The following is an 18,678-nucleotide window of genomic DNA, read 5'->3' as shown; positions in this document are numbered from 1 at the left end:
ATAAGTCATGTGGGAGGCTGAGGCAGAAGGGTTGCCATGAGTTCAAGTCCAGTCTGGACTAGAAAATTCCAGACCAGCCTAGACTATAATGTGAGTCCCTGACACACACTCTCTCTCTTTCTCTCTCTCTATCTCTCTCTCTCTCTCTCTCTCTCTCTCCCCCTCTCCTCTCTCTCTCCCCCCCCTCTCTCTCACACACACACACCAAAGGAAAAAGCCAACAAACTTAAAACCATAAATCCAAGTTTTCTTTAAACACTATTTTACCAAGTTTAATTTGGCAAAGGCTACATTTTATAACAATTCACCCCACTTGATATTTCATGCTCCAGAAAGAGAATCATCATGAAGTAACAATGATCATGGCAAATGCCCCAGGATGCTCACCCGTGACACGGTCCAAAATGCTGGTCCTGAGATTCAGAGGGGAAGAGTTCACATCTTCCTGCAAATGAGCTGCAGCGAGGGCGAGATGAGTCGGAGCTTGGATCTCTTCAGTAGGAATCAATAGGAAGCACACAAAAGAGACACATCACCAAGACAGTGAGGAGGCCAAGGGAGGGTTCATAGAGGAAGCTTTGCCCTGGGATTTGACAGGCAGGCTCCTGATGGGGACCCTTGAGAAGAGAGCATTCAGACAAGAGGGAAGAGCTAAGTGCAAAGACATGGCTGGAAATGGGTAGGACTTGTCTGGCAGAAGACGAGGGTGTATGGTATCTCAACGGCAACCTTCTCTTAGTGTTTGTTCTTAGTGGGCAACTCCAAATCTTCCGTGCAATGGCTTTTTCACTAAGTGGAGAAGAATACATAGGAAAGGTAGATGGAGCCACGTCTTGCAGTGCCTTCTCTTGGCTGTCGTCTGAAAACCTGAGGGCCCATTCTGCAGATAGGGTAGATCAAGCCATGGTTCGTGGGCTAGAGTTGGACCTGACCATTTTCCTACAAGAAACGCTCTCAGGTGGCTTTCTGAATGATCAACATTCACAGGTTGCGGACCACAGTGAAAGGTTGGAAGATCCAGGGTTAGGAATGCTGCTGTGGCCTGATGAGAGAAAGCAGAGACCCGAAGGGCTAGAGGACGATGGGGTCAAAGAAAGGGTGAAAGGGGATTTTCCCCTGTGCGAAAGCACAGCCCCCAAAGCTACTCCCAAAGCAGGGGAGAGCTTTGTTCTAATCCCAAGGGTCTGGAAGGTTGGCTCTGTGACATGTAAGAATCCTGCATTCCAATTGTCATCATGCCCAAAATATAAGAGCAAGAGAGAGCTTTGGACAGACCTCTGCAGCTTTCAGAAGTGAGTACCCCTCTCCTGCCCCCAGTTATATCAGCTGAAAGGAACATGGTAAAAACTCCTGACCACGATACTACCATTAGCTGCTGAGACTCCAGTGCGGAGACAGGAGGATGCTGAACTTGGTGTTGTTCTCCCTTAGCACTGACAGGGTACCCGAGGCCTTCCTGTGGGTCTTGTAGTCCAGTGCTTTACTTTCAGTTCCCCAAAATAAAAAGATAAACAAGAATTCGATCTAAACGTCAGCATGCGTAAGTCAGCGAAGACGATGAGGAGGGAAAGAAGCGCGGTCGTGAGACGCCATTGTGCAGAAGACATGGAGTCGCTCGGTAAGAACAAACAGTAAGTGGCCGAGAAGCTGATTGTTCGCGGACATCTGAGAAAGCTGAGAGAAACGGACAGACTGACAGACAGATGCCAGCCTTTGACCGCATCTTGACAAGAACAGCAGAAGATGAAATGATCTGTGGCCTGAGAAGACCCTCTGTGCTGCAATTATAAAATAAAAATAAAATAAAGGAGTTACACACACCAGTCCTCTAACTGGTAAGTTTGTCCTTACTTAATTTTATGTATCAATGATCTGTTTACCTGTATCTGCAGTTAAACTTTATAGCAAACCCATGAATTCCGTATTTTTCCCAGCTTTTAAAATGGGCCACTCAGAAAGATTAAGCAACAAGCCCACCATCACACAGCTGTCATTTCTACCACCTCTTCCTTCCAACTCCTCCCATGCCCCTTATCTCCCCCTCAAATTCTTAACTTCTTATTGCTGTTAAGTGTGTACATGTGCATGTATGTGTGTGTGTGTTTATGTGTGTGCCTGAGTGCTTGCATGAATGTATGCGTGTGTGTTTGTGTGTGAGAGAGTGCTTGCATGCATGTATGTGTGCATACATGTGTGTGCATATTTGCATGTGTGGGCTTGTGTGCATGTAAAAGTGTGTGTGCATGTGTGCCATTGCATATGTATGTGGATGTGGATGTGCATGTTTGTGTGCATGTGTGTGTGCCTCACATGTGTGCATGTATTTGTATCTGTTTGCTGTGTGCATGTATTTGTATCTGTTTGCTGTGTGCATGCATATGTATTTGCATGTGCATGTCCATGTGTGTGTGTGAATGCATGCACATGTATGTGCATGTGTGTATGCATGCATTGTGTGAACTACAACCTGTTGAGTCCATTTAGGGCTGCTAATATACACGTTTAGCATTTCCCAAAGTGTGCTTAATATGGGCTCTGGTCCTTTCACTGTCGCTTCAGTATTCCTTGTCATTGTCTTTTTCAGTCGTTCTCTACCTGTGTGTCATGACCCCTTTGGGGGTCTCATATCAGATATCTTGCATATCAGACACATTACAATCATTAACAGTAGTAAAATTATAGTTATGAGGTAGCAAAAAAATAATTTTATGATTTCAGGTTACCATAACACGAGGAACTGTATTAAAGGGCTGCAACATTAGGAAGGGCGAGAAGCGCCCTAGACTCTGGGGAACCTCATGAGAGCACTGTCAAAGGCAATGGCTGTGCTGGAAGCTGAAGGCAGTCATAGCATCCACAACTGTCCATTTTCTCTCTACAGTTAACCACTTAACCAAGTCATGAGGGTGTTAGAAACTCAGAGGTGAATTAGATGTGGTTCTTGCCCTCAGCGAGTGCAAGATGCAGAAGGGGTCTCCACCAGGCTTTCTTCTGCATACAGACATTTGCTGTCCAGAGCGTGGTGTACAGGAATCTCCAGTAGAAGCATTGCTTAATGAAGAAAACTTGGGAATACAGGGAGTGGAAGACTGGTGATATCAACAGTGAATATTAAGGTGAAGAAACAAGTAAAGGAACATGAGATGGCACAGTTGTTCCCTGTGGCTGGGAAGTAGAGTGTGTGTGATCACAGATGCTGAATTCACAGGTCACACTATTGCATAACATACCAAGGAGTTTGGCGTTTAATGTTTTTGAAGGAATTAAAGCTTGAAGCAAGAATCATATTTTTCTTGAAAAAAATTTCAAGTCTATGCAGAGTAGATTGAATTCATGAAATATAGAGAGCAAATTTTAAACTATTGCAGTAATCCAAGCAACCAGTTACAGACTCCTAAAGTGAGGCCACATGGATAAAACAGAAAGACCTAAGAAGCTTAGGAGAGAGCCTATACTTGATAATGTGATTGTGAATGTCTACATGAGAGGTCAGGGGCTTCTCCAGTAAAATGGAGACCAAATCCAGGTTTGGGAAGGACCTGCATTAGAAGATCACTTAAAACTAGATAACCAGCCAGGCCTAGTGACGCACACCTTTAATCCCAGCACTCGGGAGGCAGAGGCAGGCAGATTTCTGAGTTTGAGGCCAGCCTGGTCTACAAAGTGAGTTTCAGGACAGCCAGGGCTATACAGAGAAACCCTGTCTCAAAAAACCAAAAAAGAAAAGCCTAGATAACCAGAGTCCATGAGTCAATAATGTATGCAGCTGTAGGTTGAGATTGTTTGACGCCAGCACTTCCCACACACCCGGATTGATTCCTAGACTGGAAACTTGGCAGCCAAGACCTTACCTGACCCATTTCAATTCATGAGGAGAGCCAGAACATTTTTAATCACCCCCCCCCTTGAATTTTGACTTTGGAGGTCAGATGGGATCCAAGTTTTCAACTTATTCTGTAGCGTGGCTGAGAAGGGGACCTGCTATGACGACACCCCAGTGTGTGAGCCAGAAGCCTGAGAGATGCTAATGTCATAGCACAGGTTGCAAGACAGCCTTGGTTGTAAGGCAAGAATGATGGTGAAGTTTCCTCTTAACTCGCACTTGTGCTACTGGGGGTGGGGGGAGGGTGGGGGGCATATAACGAACCGAGCTGTATACATAGGTTTGGAACTCAGAAAGGAGAATTTATTTGGAAATCGATGACAGATGAAACCATTAGTTTAGGGGCATTCTTGGGAGAATGTGCAGCAACCGGAAACATGGTGTAGCCCCTGAGGACACTAGTGTCTGAAGAGAAGCCTGAAGACATTGGTAAGGAATCTTCCAGAGAGGTAGGAAGATTGATGCTATGGAAACTGAGAGAGACAAGAATTTCTTTTTTTTTTTTTTTTTTAAAAAAAAGACACAATATCCATAAATTTATAAAAATTCAAATAATGTACAAGGAAAAAAGGTCTTCACTGGTTCATAAGACAATGACCCTGATGACCTAGGGGCTCGTTTAAATAGAAGCCAGATGATGGTAGATTGGGAACAAAGGGGGTGTAGTAAATTAGAGCCCTGAATTACAGATTGCAGTTTAAAGAAACACTGCAATTAAGAAAAGATAAGACAGACAATAATAGGTGTGGTCATCATGAGTGTCTTTCCCTGATACTGCAGCTCTTGTATAAAATAAGGAGGTATTTTGTACCTTATCATGTTGACTGAGATGCTGAAGATGGGAGGATGCTAAAGGTAGACGACTTGGGACACCTCATTCTAAATTGGTGGCTCTCGACCGTCCTGATGCGGCTAACCTTTAATACAGTTCCTCCACCCCCCCCCAAATAAACTATTTCTGTTGCTACTTCATAACTGTCGCTTTGCTCCTGTTATGAATTGTAATATAAATATCTGATATGACAGATATCTGGTTTGTGACCCCCCCCTCAAGGGGATTGGGACCCACCCTTTGAGAGACCACTTTTCCGGAGCAACCTGCTTTTCTCCTTAGCATAAATAAGTAGCAGATCTGGATACTCTTGCATCATGTGTGCCTTTCCCCATCTGAGAAACCTATTCTCTTCAATGTGCTAATCTTCTTTCTCACTGGGAATGGTTTGTGTCCACTAGAAGACATTTTCGTATCTCCACTTCTATGCTGGAAACAGGAAATGAAATGCCCTCCATGGATTTCAGACACAAAATGTTCCTGGCTCCAAGAGGAAGCTTTTGTCCAAATAAACTGTCTCCTCAAAAATCTTCCCTTGTCTTCCTGCTGGAGACCCTCAAAGCTTGCAGTGTCCACACATGATGACACCTGGACCCAGGCCTCCCTCTCTCACCCATAGTAGCCAAAGCTTTTATGGATTTGCTCATGGTCCATGAGACCTCCCTATCTCACCTCCAGTTATGAGCGTATATGGGGAAGGCCTGCTGTCTGTCTGTGTCCTCATGGTCCAGAATTTTCTCAGCCTAGGTTCTTTGTCACATTGCTACTTCGGTTTGGACATAGTCTCTTCTCTAAGAGCATCCTTCCTAAAGGTTCATGTACTGAGAACTTGGTTCCTAGTACAGTGATATGAGAGGTAATGAAGTCATTGATGCAGGGTGGAGGGTGCTGCCACAGGGGGAGGGTTTTTTGTTTTGTTTTGTTTTGTTTTAAAAATTTATTTATTGTGTATATAGCGTTCTGCCTGCATGTATGCCAGCAGGCCAAAAGAAGGGCACCAGATCTCATTATAAATATTTGTGAGCCACCATGTGGTTGCTGGGATTTGAACTCAGAATCTCTGGAAGAGCAGCCAGTGCTCTCAACCTCAGAGTCATCTCTCCAGACTAGGGAGTTTATAGTTCTCTTGGAAGTAGTCAGATCTCACAATGGGGTGGATCTAAAAGAACAAAATTGGATACTGTCTGCCCTCTGGCTTTCTGTCTGACATCATGCTTCTTATACCTATGGTCTCCATTCGAATATCCTTTTCAACAAGGTCTCACCCGGAGATGAACAAACGGAACATCCAAATCTTAGTCTTCAGCTCTAAAACTATGACCTAAATAGGTAACTATCTCTCTTCTTCATAAAGTATTCAGTCTGGGGTATTTTGTTACAGCAACAGAAAGGCATCTAAGATCCATTGGGTGGTACAGAATTAGAGATGGAAATGGGAGAAAAACACTGGAAGCATCAATAATTCATATATGGAAAGTGTTTTAAGGCAGGGAAGCAAGTTTCACAAACCAAGAGGATGTGAAGGGAAGAGATGGGGTGTGTGAGTGTAGGAGAGGGAGTGGAGAAGATGTAACCGCCTACATAAAATACCCACTCTTGGCTGAAACATCCACATGAGGCCCAGAGGCTCAACATTTAAAAATCAAGTTTAGGGGTTGGAAAGATGCCTCAGTCAATGACAAGAGCGCTTGCATTCTTGCATAAGAACCTGAGTTCAAACCTCCGGCACATAAAAAGTCAGGCATGGTTATACTCACACTGTAATGCCATCATGGGGCAGGAGGAGAGACAAGGGTATCATCAGGGTTTACTCCCTAGCTCTTGTTGCAATGAGAGCTTCTGCCTCAAGGGAGTAGTGCAAGGCATGACACAGCGGGACTCTCCTTTGGCACTCACGCACATATTGTGCATATTATCACACATATATACACTTGATCTTAGCCAAAAGACCGAGAAGCAATTATATCACATATATATAATACACATACACACACACACACACACACACACACACACACACACACACACACACACACCAGTGTGTGCAAACTCTTGGGCCACCAGCTACATGTTCAACATTTTTAGAATTTACCCCCAGTAAGATGAAAAATGTTCTTTCCAGCCTCTTGACTGCACTCAAAACCCCTCAACTCTAGTGTTCACTGTGTAACCTGGTGAATATTCAGAGTCCACCCACTCTACCATGGCTACTTTCACTGGCCACCTTGCTCTGAGCATTACCCATTTTTCCCCTTCCTGGTTTAGAACTGCAGATGGTTAGCCACCCCCATTCAGCATTCTCCTGGGATCTTGGGGTCTGAACTCAGGCCCTCACATTTATGTGGCAAGTGCTTTAATTACTAGTTCATCCCTCCAAACTCCAGGACTCCTGTGTTCTTGCCTCTGTCCTTCTCAGTAGCATTTTCACTGAACTGATCAAAGTCCTGTGTGACCTTCAGCTTACTCGCCTGAAAATGGAGATAAATTAGACCAGATCTTGACGTCCATCCAGTTCCTATGTGTCATTCGACCTCCACTGAGGACTTTCAGATTACCTGCTTCTAGGGGCCTGTTGAGTGCTGTGCCCCCAATGGATCAATTTAAACTCAGTTAACTGTATGAAGGTGAGGTCTTTGAATTCCTTTCATTAAAATTATATCACGACAGAAAAGAACAGATGTTCAGTCAGGCAGCCGTACTTCCAGTAGGAGCAATGCCTGGCTCTCATATAACAATCTTGAAGTTCTGGGTTTTGGTTTGGTTTTGTTTTTGGTTTGTTTTTCCTATTTAAACCCAATTGAGAACATTTATAATTCTGTGACTGCTTTCATGACCAGCACAGCTCTGAAATGTATCTGGAGCAAAAATAGAAAGGGACTCTCCTCTTATGCCTAAATAATCATCCCGTGTTTTAATCTGAATCGAATTGGATATTACTTTCTCCCTCCATTTCAAACAGGTATTTATTGACAAAGGATGACAGAAAAAATCCTGGAAAAGTTTGATGCCCTGGAGGAGAAAGCAAGGATACTCGAAGCCATCAGGAAAAAGGTATGTGAGGTAGGAGCTAAAAATAAAGTACTCACACAAAATTAACATTTCAGATAAGATTTTTTACTTTGTAATTAATGGTGCATTAAGATGAAGATATAAATGAACTTGTAAGAAGCAAATACTTACCAGTTGAATGTCACATATCTAAGTAGATAACAAAAAGATTCATTAATCAAGGGTGTAACTCAGTGGTAGAGAGCTGGCCTAATATTGTGGAGACCCCAGTACCACAAAACAAACAAACAACAACAACAAAACAGCAATGATAAGAATTAACTATATGAGATCACTTCTAGGAAGCTGCCATATGCTAGGTCACATGTGTATCAAAACTGCTTTAAAAAGTACTACCTTGGGGCTGGAGAGATGGTTCGGCAGCTAAGAGCACTGACTGATCTTCCAGAGGTCCTGAGTTCAAATCCCAGCAACCACATGGTGGCTCACAATCATCTGTAATGGGATCTGATGCCCCCTTCTGGTGTGTCTGAAGACAGCTACAGTGTACTCGTATAAATAAAAATAAATAATTTTTGAAAAGAAAAGAAAAGTACTACCTCCTACAAACAATAAATATGGATATCGGTAGTTGTTAAAAATACGTCAAGTATATACAAAGCTATTTTAGGAGTTATATGAAAAGTACCAAGTCCCACTCCTAACAAGTAAGCTATTAGCAATTGCTGCTGGAGGAGGAAGGTCAGTTTTCTTCATAGAATGACACTGGGTATAACAGCCACACTCCAAGGCAGGCCACATGCTCAGGAGCAGTTGCTCAACACAAATTAAATTCAATGGTTTTGTGTGTGTGTGTGTGTGTGTGTGTGTGTGTGTGTGTGTGTGCGTGCGTGCTTTTTGTTTGTTTTGTTTTGCTTTGTTGTATTGTTTGTTCGTTTTTGTTTTGTGTTTCAAAGAGAGAAAGGACATGATGTTGGTGGGCAGATCTTTGAAGAGTTGGGGAATGGGGAAGAACGTAATCAAAATATAATGTAGAAAATTCTCAAAAAAATAAACCTTAAAAAAAGGAAAAGTACCATTTGGTGGTATTGTTACTAGATTACAAATATTACAAATAATATATATAGAAACAAAGTAAACTAAATATATAAAACACAAATATTTAGGAGCAAAGAAAACTAAAATAGGCAAGACTCAGAATTCAAGGCTAAAAAATAATAGTTCCCAAACACTAGAGTTTTAGCACATACGAGCAAGTTATTTTATGTTCCCTGGAAATTCTTTTTAAAGTATATACTATCGGCTTACAATCATCTGTGACTCCAACCGCCATTCAGCAGGAAGGACACCTCCAGCTTAGTCTCCGCGTGGTTTCTCCGTGTTCTGCAACCAAAGTCCATGACATCTCCAGCAGCAGGGTCTCACCTGCTTCAACTCAGACAATCAGCAGTACTGGCAGCAGCTTCACAGTGTTAGCGTTCTCAGAGACGCCCATGGGCAAAATTCCGCAAGGAGGCAGCCCACCACTTACTCTGGGGTCATCCCCTAACAGCCTTATTGGTCCTGGAGGTGTCTTTTCAACTCACAATGTATTCTTTCAAATCTTTAATTGATATATCTACTGTTCTTCTACAATGTTTTTACAAATCTGTAAAATGCTCAACAATTAGCATTATATAATTTTAAAACGAGTTTTAACATTCATTCCAAGCAAGTCCTTACTAGTCTTGGAATTTAAAAACTAAGGGGATGGATTTTTTTTTAAGTTAGCAAGGTCTAACAAGGTGAGAAAAGATTCCATCATTTGAAGGAATTATTTTATCAAAAAGGCAATGTTGAGTAAGTACATCAGTGTGGTAGAAACACTACCTCATCTGACTTTCCTTAACGCACTGCCATCTCCCATGAGAAATCTGGCCTCTTCATCCTGAGGTGCTGCACCACTCTGGGTCCACTTTACATCTCCCACCCACAGTGAAGCCAGCTCACACTGATTTCCAGGGTACAGTGCCAAAGGCACTAATGCATTGACCTGGGATTCTCATTACTTGAGTTGGTTATCCATCACTTGAGGACAACAAGCTCCATATAGGACCTGAGGCCTCACCTCTTCATCAGTGATACCTAACTGGCTAAAGAGCTCCAGACCGGGTGAGCTTTCTCCACCCTGGTGTACTTTCTTGTGAAGAAATGCAAACATCATACACTCTATGGAAAATAACTGCCCACCCCTGGACAAGCTTAGTCATTTTTATGCACACTGTCCTTTCCCCCATATCCATCCACTGCTGGCCATTGCCCCTGGTACTTAGAATCTCAGGAGCCAAGTCTACAGTTCAATGTGGAGTCTGTAATCACTATTTGCCAATAACCTCGAGTACCCTACCAAAGGAGATTTCCTTCCTGCACATTAAGGAGTTGAAGGGGGGATACCAGGTCCCTCCTGGTATTTTACTCCTTTCACACTGGTGAACTGTCATGCAGCCTTTAAACTGGAGACTCATAAGCACTGTTTGGATCCCTGGCAATCCCCTTACTGCCCACCAGGAACTCTGGTTTGACAGGAATCTTATCACCTTTGCTTTCAAGTAACTTGGACAGTTACAATCACCCTTTTCATCTCTTGGGTGTTGTAGAACCGTCTGATTCCAACTCATCTGTCAGTGTAAGGCCTTCAGATCTGCCATAGCTGCTCTTCCTCATAAAAATCAGACCCCTCCACAGATGTCAGCAAGGCCATTGAAGACTCCTTTCAGTATTTGACACCCATTCCTATCCAGCTTTGTGGAATGGGCATCAAACACTGGCTGTCAGATCCACATTTCCCTCAATCACCTATCCATCTTCTGTTGTCTTCCTGTTCCTGATATACAGGCAACCATGCTGCTAATAACCGACTTAAAGGTAGCAGTCTCTCGGGAACCTGCATCCCTCTGATTTCCTCAGATTCTTCAGCCTTGTCTGAAGGATGATTGAGCGGTTCTATCACTCAGTTTCTCTGCTTCTACTGCACTGTTATTGCTGGACTGTCTCTGACCTGCCAGCTCCCAAATAATGACAAAGAGACTTATTATTATTTATTAAAGCTGCCAGGGTCTAGCCCCAGCGGTTCCTCTTTCTAAGGGGGAAGAGCTTTGGCTGAGGCAAGACTTGGTCTTGTAGGATATTTAGGGATGCTGTTCAATAATAAAATGTTTACCTTTGTTAACTCTAAGTCACTTTGCTGCCTTAGCGGACCTGCCTGAGTTCCTCTCAGGCCAAGAAACTGAAATGTCTGGTGGTTAGCACCTCATCAGGGGATTAAGGAAAGTAGCACTGAGCACCTTAGCAGGGGTTTAGATAAAGTAGGGCTTGCCCAACTCTAACTTCTAGCCTGCTAGTTGAGGTCACAGGAAGAAAAGGGGGACACTTTGGAAAGTAATTTTAACCTTTATTTCTAAGTTCTCTCTAAAAGGTTTTCTATGAAAGTTCTCTTAGTAAGTTCTTCTAAAAAGTTCTTCTTCACTTCAGCTTTTAAAAGTTCTCGATGATCTCTTCTCTTAATCTTGCTCTTTCCTCCATCTCTGATGTAACAATGCCCTCGCTCTGAATTCCTTAGTCCCAATGCTTTTACTTCTAATTGCTGTATGTGCCAATGTAATCTTTTTTAGTCTTTTGTACCTTTTCTAGGAAAATAGATCACATGGTTTATCCAATCATCCCTCTATTTTCTTCTTCTTTTTTTTTTTTTTTTTTTTTTTTTTACAAAAGTTCACTAGAAATTCAAACATAAATTCAAATCGTAAATTGAATAAGAAGCTTACTACAGGGAATGTTACATGTATATCCATTAAAAGTAATTATCTAGCTAAACATTCATTATCTGTCACTAGTTCAACAGGTTCATTGAATGTTAAAAACCTTAATTTTTGTGACTAAGGCATTAGTGAAGTTTTGTATAGAAAAAAAGACCCAGTCAGTATTTTATCTTCTGTCCTTAGTTCCCTTTTTAATGACCTTTGGTTAATTGTTTTACAGCATCTTGGAATGTGCTTTAAGTTGTAGATGCCTGCTTGCTTTCTCAGAAGCAATTAGTTGATGACACTTGAGTTCTCATTGCAGTTTTGATTATCAGATAGGACTTAATAACAGTCCTATAATAAAAGAGCTTAATAATTACTAATATAATTTTAGGAATTCTTATAGTATCATCATTAAGAATTAAGAGATCATCTATTTGTCTATATAGCATCACTACAAAACAGTTCATCTAAAAAACACAGTTCATCTTCGTTGTTCTGCAGAAATCTGTTCAGAAGGGTGGCATATATATATATCATATTAATAACAAGAATCTTTCCTAAAATGTACTATTCTCGGCCTTGCCTAGAAAAGCAAATCTGTAAGTAACTTTAACAGTTCATGGCAGAACCATCTCAGGAAGATCACCTGCTAGTTCATTGATTCTCTCACACACTATGAGTCCTGGCACCTCATCCTTCTAACCTGTTTCCAGCCGGCAAATGCCACTTGCCATTTTTTTCCCTGAGTTTCTATCTCTGCCTGGATGTCCTGCCTCCCCTCTCCTGATCTGCCATAGGCCATCAGCTCTTTTTTTGTTTGTTTGTTTGTTTTTTCTGTTTGTTTGTTTTCGAGACAGGGTTTCTCTATATAGCCCTGGCTATCCTGGAACTCACTTTGTATATCAGATTGACCTCGAACTCAGAAATCCACCTGCTTCTGCCTCCCAAGTGCTGGAATTAAAGGCGTGTGCCACCACTGCCCAGATCATCAGCTCTTTTTTTTAAAACCAATTAGAAGTTGAAGGAGAAAAATGTTTATGAAACACTGATACTGGTGATGCTTTACAGCAATAACAATACCAAAATCCCAACAGTACTCAGCTCTCCGCTGGTACTGAAATCAACATTTAAATAATACGAAGACAACCTTTACACAGTGCACAAGAAGATTATCCTAACACTAAGTCTCATCAGTGAGAGGTTCTTCTCCATATCTAGATGTCTCTCCCAGTTGATGTTGTTCAAATACTGAGTATCCCTGCTTGTGGCAGTGTCCTACACTATGCCTATTAGGGTCCTATCTGCATGCTGAACTGTGGCCTTTCCTTCATCTGTGATAACACTCAGACCTGTGGGCTTCTCTTCTGTCACTTTTACATCACTTGCTTCTCACTCTCTAAACTTTCCTAAGTTCTAAATCTTTGGTTCCCAAGAAGGGCTCTTTAACAGATCCAGCTCCTACAGTGCTCCCGCAGAATCCTCCCCACTGTGAGAGATAACACGTCAACATCTATGGCTCATGTTTTTACTTCATTCTTTCTTCCAAATCAGAGGCTAAAGTAGGTTTGTATCTGCATGTCTTTTTCTTATGGAAATTCCTTCCTTTTCTAATTAAGCTCTTTCTGGGCAGACAGATGAACCTCAGTACAATGTCTTATCACCTATAGCAAAGACCATGCAATTAATGCCATAGCCTGCTTATGATCATATTCAGGGAATGTGATAGATTATCTGGTCCCTTAGCTAGTTGAAGAGCATCTCCTCTCTCATGTCATAGACTTCAGCCATCCAGGAGGAATGCCACCACATTCTACATAGAGAAAGGTTGGCTATCTTAACTCTCATATATCTTACAAGGCTGCTGAACTCTAACGTGGCTCAGTCTTGGTTGCCTCACCCATAGCAGGAAAGAACGGAAGCACAATATCTCATACCTCATGAGGAAGGAAAGCCATGTCAGGATTGTATGCAAAATATGCTTCACCCTCCGATGGATCAATTGCAGTAGCCTGTCTTATTATCCATCCCAAAGGAGCACATAGCTGCACCTCCCTGATGGTCTGTGTACCGGAGGCTATACACAGAGATCTCTGGCCTAGCCTGGTGAGAGGGTTCAAGCCAAGGGGAAAGGGTACGCCCCACTCTGCCCCAGCAGCTGCTGTTGCTCTGAGATGCTGCACTGGCTGTACTGAACCAAGCTGAACCAAGCCAAGCTGAGTCAGGGGAGGGCTGGCTAGCAAGCAAGTACAATGCAGGGGAGCCTCTGGTGTCAAAAAGCTTCGGGAGAGCATTCTCTTCCCAGGTAGTGTCTCAGCTTCCGTGACAGATGCCCATAGAAAACAGAGTAATTCTCACACTCACGTCAATTCCTTCTGGATAGGATCTTATACACAGTTTGGGGGTGAGTTGAGTCTGACAGCAGGTGCTTCCTCTTGGCTTGGCCTAAGATGAGGAGGGACTTGTGGGTGCTGCCCCTACATGACTGATGGACACAATTCTCTCTATAGGAGACTGTGGCTACATGACAGAGACCTGGAGTTGGTATCCTACCATCCCATCCCTTCTGGATCTCCAGGGCTTCAAGCCCTAGCTCAACCTTACCAGGTTTCCTCTCACTGTCCAGTGCCTCACCCCTTCCCAGATCACATTTGATTCTGTCGGTCTCTGCATAGATGCAAATTATATGACTCTTTCCAGGGAGACACAAACAAACATCTGTTCACCTCAGATGCAGCATCAACAACAGATCAAAAAAAAAAAAAAACCTAGTGAACCAATGAGTTTATTGGGGTTAGTTATGAGAGTACATACAACTCAGAGGCAGCTACATCACCAAAGTATTTACCCCAGCATAGGTGACAGTTCCTAAATCTGCATCCCTGAGGTCCACTTCCTATCTTACACATGGCTCCATGAAGAATCTTCTCTTCCCCACCAGTTGGTTAAGGTTGCAACTTCTGTAACTTGGGGAGGGACCTTGAAAATCTTTAACTTTCTCAACTTTGTAAGTCTTATACGTTTCATGGACTTCCTGTCTTATGACCTTCCCTCCCCTCCCCCTCTCCCCAGGAAGGTTTCAGTTCAGAGGAGATGACTCTCCAGCAACTATATAGGTCTGTCCTTAAATTCAAAAACTTTAGTTAGAAGGGCTCCTGAATGATTATCAGCTTATTGTCTTTATTAAACAGATGAAGAAGTAGTCATATATAGATAGGAAAAGGTCACACAGTCAAAGAAAAAGATTCTTTTCAAATTTTAATGCATAATGTTTTTGGTCTTTAATTTTAAATCCAAACTATTTTTCATTATTACCTTACATCATTCTCTCTCTCTCTCTCTTTCTCTCTCTCTCTCTCTCTGTCTGTGTGCGTGTGTGTGTGTGTGTGTGTGTGTGTAGACAAAGAGAGAGAAAATGATTAATTTTTGTCCTTAGTAGACAGACTCTTCCTGTAGAAAAAGCACTTATTTTTCATTTTGACTTCACTGCAGAATACTGACCATCACCGACGACAAAGAAAAAAGCCTTTGATTACACCCCTGCTGTTTGACCTTCATGTGCAATTTGGAGACACAATTACCCCATCTGCATCTAAGACCATAAAAGATAAACCACATGATCTTAAGAGCTCAAAAAGGTAACTATTATAATTCACCTGAAAGTTGTAAAGCATTGTATTCACTTTAGGTTGTTTGATAATGTAAGAAATTAAAACTAGTCCAGCGTAGTGGTGTATGCCTTTAATCCCAGTACTCGGAAGGTAGAGGCAAGGGAACTCTGTGAGTTCGAGATCAACTTAGTACACAAAGCAAGTCTCAATCCAGCCAGAACTGCAAATGAGACCGTGCCTCAAGACAAAGACGGAGAAGAAAAGAAGATCTTATGACATATCTGTGGGTTAAAATTTACTAGATTAACATTCTGAATATTGCCATTTAGAAAATAGATATTACAATATTTTGCTAGTGTTAGTGATAATTACAATTCTAATTTTTAAAAAAAGATTTTTTGAGTTAGGAGGTGGTGGCATACACCTTTAATCCCAGCACTCAGGAGGAAGAGTTCAGGCCAATCTCTGTGAGTTCGAGACCAGTCTGTAAGAGTGCATCCCAGAACAGCAAAGGCTACACAGAGAAATCCTCTAAAAACAAACAAACAAACAAAAGAAAAGGAAAGGAAAGGAAAGGAAAGGAAAGGAAAGGAAAGGAAAGGAAAGGAAAGGAAAGGAAAGGAAAGGAAAGGAAAGGAAAGGAAAGAGAAAGAATAAATGTAAAGGAAAAAAGACTTTTCTTAAAATCAATTCTACTACCCTCATTTAATGTTAAAATTTATATAAAAGTTTAGAATTTTACTTTTTAAAAAAAAAATTTGCCAAAAATTTTTCTCAGTTAGTTTCTTAGTAAGAGACTTTGAACTGGGGCTGTAGCTCAGCAACAGTGCCTGCCTTTTGGGGGCTGGGGTATCTGGACATGCCATAATGAGTCACTGGCATCAGAGATGCAGAGGAGAGTCCAAATGTGCAGCAGAGTACCATCAGCATCAGATGATGTGTGGAAATCGTAAACCTTTTCATTTACTCAGTGAAAGAAACTAGTGTATGAAGTCATGGAAACAGTGTGTCCTGATGATATTCAGTAACGGGTCCAAGGACACACACACACAAGAGGCAGAAGGTATAGTAGGGCCAGCACTCAGTTTCCATGTTGTGTTCTTGAATTTTAAAACTTTTCATTGTATTTTTGACTACACAACTACACATATGTATCTGTCCATATGAGTACAGATATGCACAGAGGCCAAAAGAGGGCATGAGATTCCCCAGAGCTGGAATTACAAACAGTGGTGAGCCACCTGCTGGGGGAACTGAACCAGGGTCCTTTGGGAAAGCGGCATATACTCTTAACCACCGAGCTATCACTCAGACCCAGGCGTTTTGTGGATTTTATTGAAATAATGTCCAGCCAAATGACTGAGCCCTTGAGCTTGGTGTCCAGGTACAGTGTAACTGTGGCACTTTATACTTAAGTGAGAACAAGGAGGGTAGGGATAATGGGGGTTATAGTGAGAAAAACTGGGGTGTGTTGGGGTTGTTTTAGAGTCCTGTGTGTTAATCTTGCAAAGGCAGGTAGAAGTCAGGTGGACAAGCAGGTCCAAATCTAAAGTTACACACTGTTTGGACCAGCGTTCTCCTTGTCCGCATTCTGATTGTGATACAAATACCACTCTCTCAGATTTTTGTTGTATGAGATTTAACAAAACATCAAAATGTTTCCATTATGGGATTGTAAGTTAAGAAAAGGGAGTTTATGAAGTGGTATAGAGGCAGGTACCTATAGTCTGAGCATTTGGAAGCCAGAGACAGGCGCACCAAGAGTTGGAGGTAAAACCATTTACTTGGTCTGAATCTTCAAAATAAGTGCCTCTAGGCCTTTCTGACTGAGATTCACTTTGCCTCCACCTTACACTCCCAAGTCAGCTGGACTGAAAGTTTGCAGCCAGAGGTAAAGTTAATCTTGGTTGCCAGAGAAGAAGTATTAGAAGATAATAGAACCCTTTGAAAGAAGGGCCTTTGGAGAGGGCCTTAGGTCACTGAGACCTACCTGAGAAAGTATTCCCCAACCCTGCCTTTCAGTGTGAATTTTTACTGTAGCCCAGGCTGTCCTGGAACTCGATATAGCTCAAGCCATAATCAAACTCACTGTAACGCTCCTGAGTTGACCTCAGTGGACTATGGGATCATGCTATGGGCAGTTTTATTCTGATACATAATCCTACTATGATAAACTGCTTTGTTATAGGGCCAAAAGTAATTCAGTCAGTAAGTCATGGACAAACTTTCAATGCTATGGGAAAAAAAATAAAACTTTTATTTTTTTATCTCTTTCTTTTCCAGTAATATAGAACTAACACAAAAATCAATACCATATAAATAGATCTTAACTCCACTCTAAGTGGGGTACATCTCAGAAATTGTGAGATACTCGGTGGGTAAAAGAGAGAGTTAAGAGGGGTCTAACTAGGAGAATTAGTTCATGGAATTGTTGAGACTCGGGAGCCCCAGATAGGCCTTCTGCAGGCTGGAAACCTTGGGAAGCTGGTGTGATGCCATGTCACCACGTAAAAGAATGGAACCCTTGGTGTCATTTACCCATTGACTCGGAAGAGCACGCAAAGACAAGAGCAGATGCTATCAAGTACTATCAGCCTATAGCCACCTGTTGTTTTCAACATTTGGAGGAGGCCGAGACATTGCTTTCAATACTCTGATGCTTCAGTAAGTGGACTTGGGTCACCACATCTTACACATATACCCTGTTCTGAGTCAAGGCCTTAAATGATAATGAAAGAAGAGCAGGTTTCGTGATGCTCTGGGCGAGTCCAAAGTTCAGGAAGAGCAGTTGCAATGCTTTTGGCCTTCCTTTTATGGTTGATCAATTTTTGATCATACACAGGTTGAGTATGTAACAGGACGAGTTACATTGTTATAAATGATCTCAAATCACACATGAACTTGGTCACAGGTTGGGTGAGAGTTTGAGTTGTAAGGGCAAGCTCTAAACAGCATTTCTCAGAAAAAAACTTTCCGACCATAGCGCATAAGGGAAGTTAGTGGTCCAATTTTCACTCTGTGGTCGAAGACCTGAGAACCTGAGGGAAGGTGGGAGAACTTTTTTGTCTTGGAACCCAAAGGTCAAAGAATCTAGAATGCTGGTATCCAAGAACAGGCAGAGTGAGTGTGTTCTTCAGAGAAGAGCAGAAGCTGAGTTTGTTCTATTTAGACTCCCAAAGGATTGGATGGTACGCACCCATCTGCAGAGAGATCCTCTTCAGTCCAGTAATTCTTGCACCTACCTGGTCTAGAAACACTCTACAGACCTATCCAGATAGAATTATTTGCCAGTTCTTTAGGTAATCCTGTATCCAGTCAACTGGCACCTAAATGAACTACCATATTGTTACCAGGGTTGTTAGGGTCAGAACTCGGTCCCAGGAACCTTAACAAGTTAGGCTCAGCCACCCATCCACAATACATCATACAAAGAAAGTACAGTAAAAGGTTGAGAAAGCAGAGTTACTCACTGTGGCCAAACTAAGTGGGAAAACAAATAGGTCCAGGGGCAGTTCTTCCCAAAACACACACATACACACACACACACACACACACACACACACA

General features: G+C 42.2%; 1 protein-coding gene across 3 annotated transcripts in view; it reads left to right on the top strand.

Annotated features, from left to right (window-relative positions):
• The first annotated feature begins 1,271 nt into the window (after nucleotides 1–1,271).
• C6H1orf141 (chromosome 6 C1orf141 homolog) overlaps nucleotides 1,272–18,678 on the top strand; it is a 52,173-nt gene continuing 34,766 nt past the window's right edge. For 2 of the 3 annotated variants that reach the window (XM_021200945.1, XM_021200948.1), the window contains exons 1-3: nucleotides 1,272–1,835; nucleotides 7,675–7,766; nucleotides 14,996–15,141. In XM_021200945.1, coding sequence (XP_021056604.1) covers nucleotides 7,692–7,766; nucleotides 14,996–15,141 — 221 coding nt within the window. In that variant the 5' untranslated portion in view covers nucleotides 1,272–1,835; nucleotides 7,675–7,691. The remainder of the gene's footprint in view (nucleotides 1,836–7,674; nucleotides 7,767–14,995; nucleotides 15,142–18,678) is intronic. The other variant, XM_021200947.1, reaches the window with a different exon arrangement.

Source organism: Mus pahari, chromosome 6, assembly GCF_900095145.1.
Source record: "Mus pahari chromosome 6, PAHARI_EIJ_v1.1, whole genome shotgun sequence".
Lineage (NCBI taxonomy): Eukaryota > Metazoa > Chordata > Mammalia > Rodentia > Muridae > Mus > Mus pahari.
The sequence above is the reverse complement of the archived record's forward strand: the minus strand, read 5'-3'. Positions and strand labels throughout refer to the sequence as shown.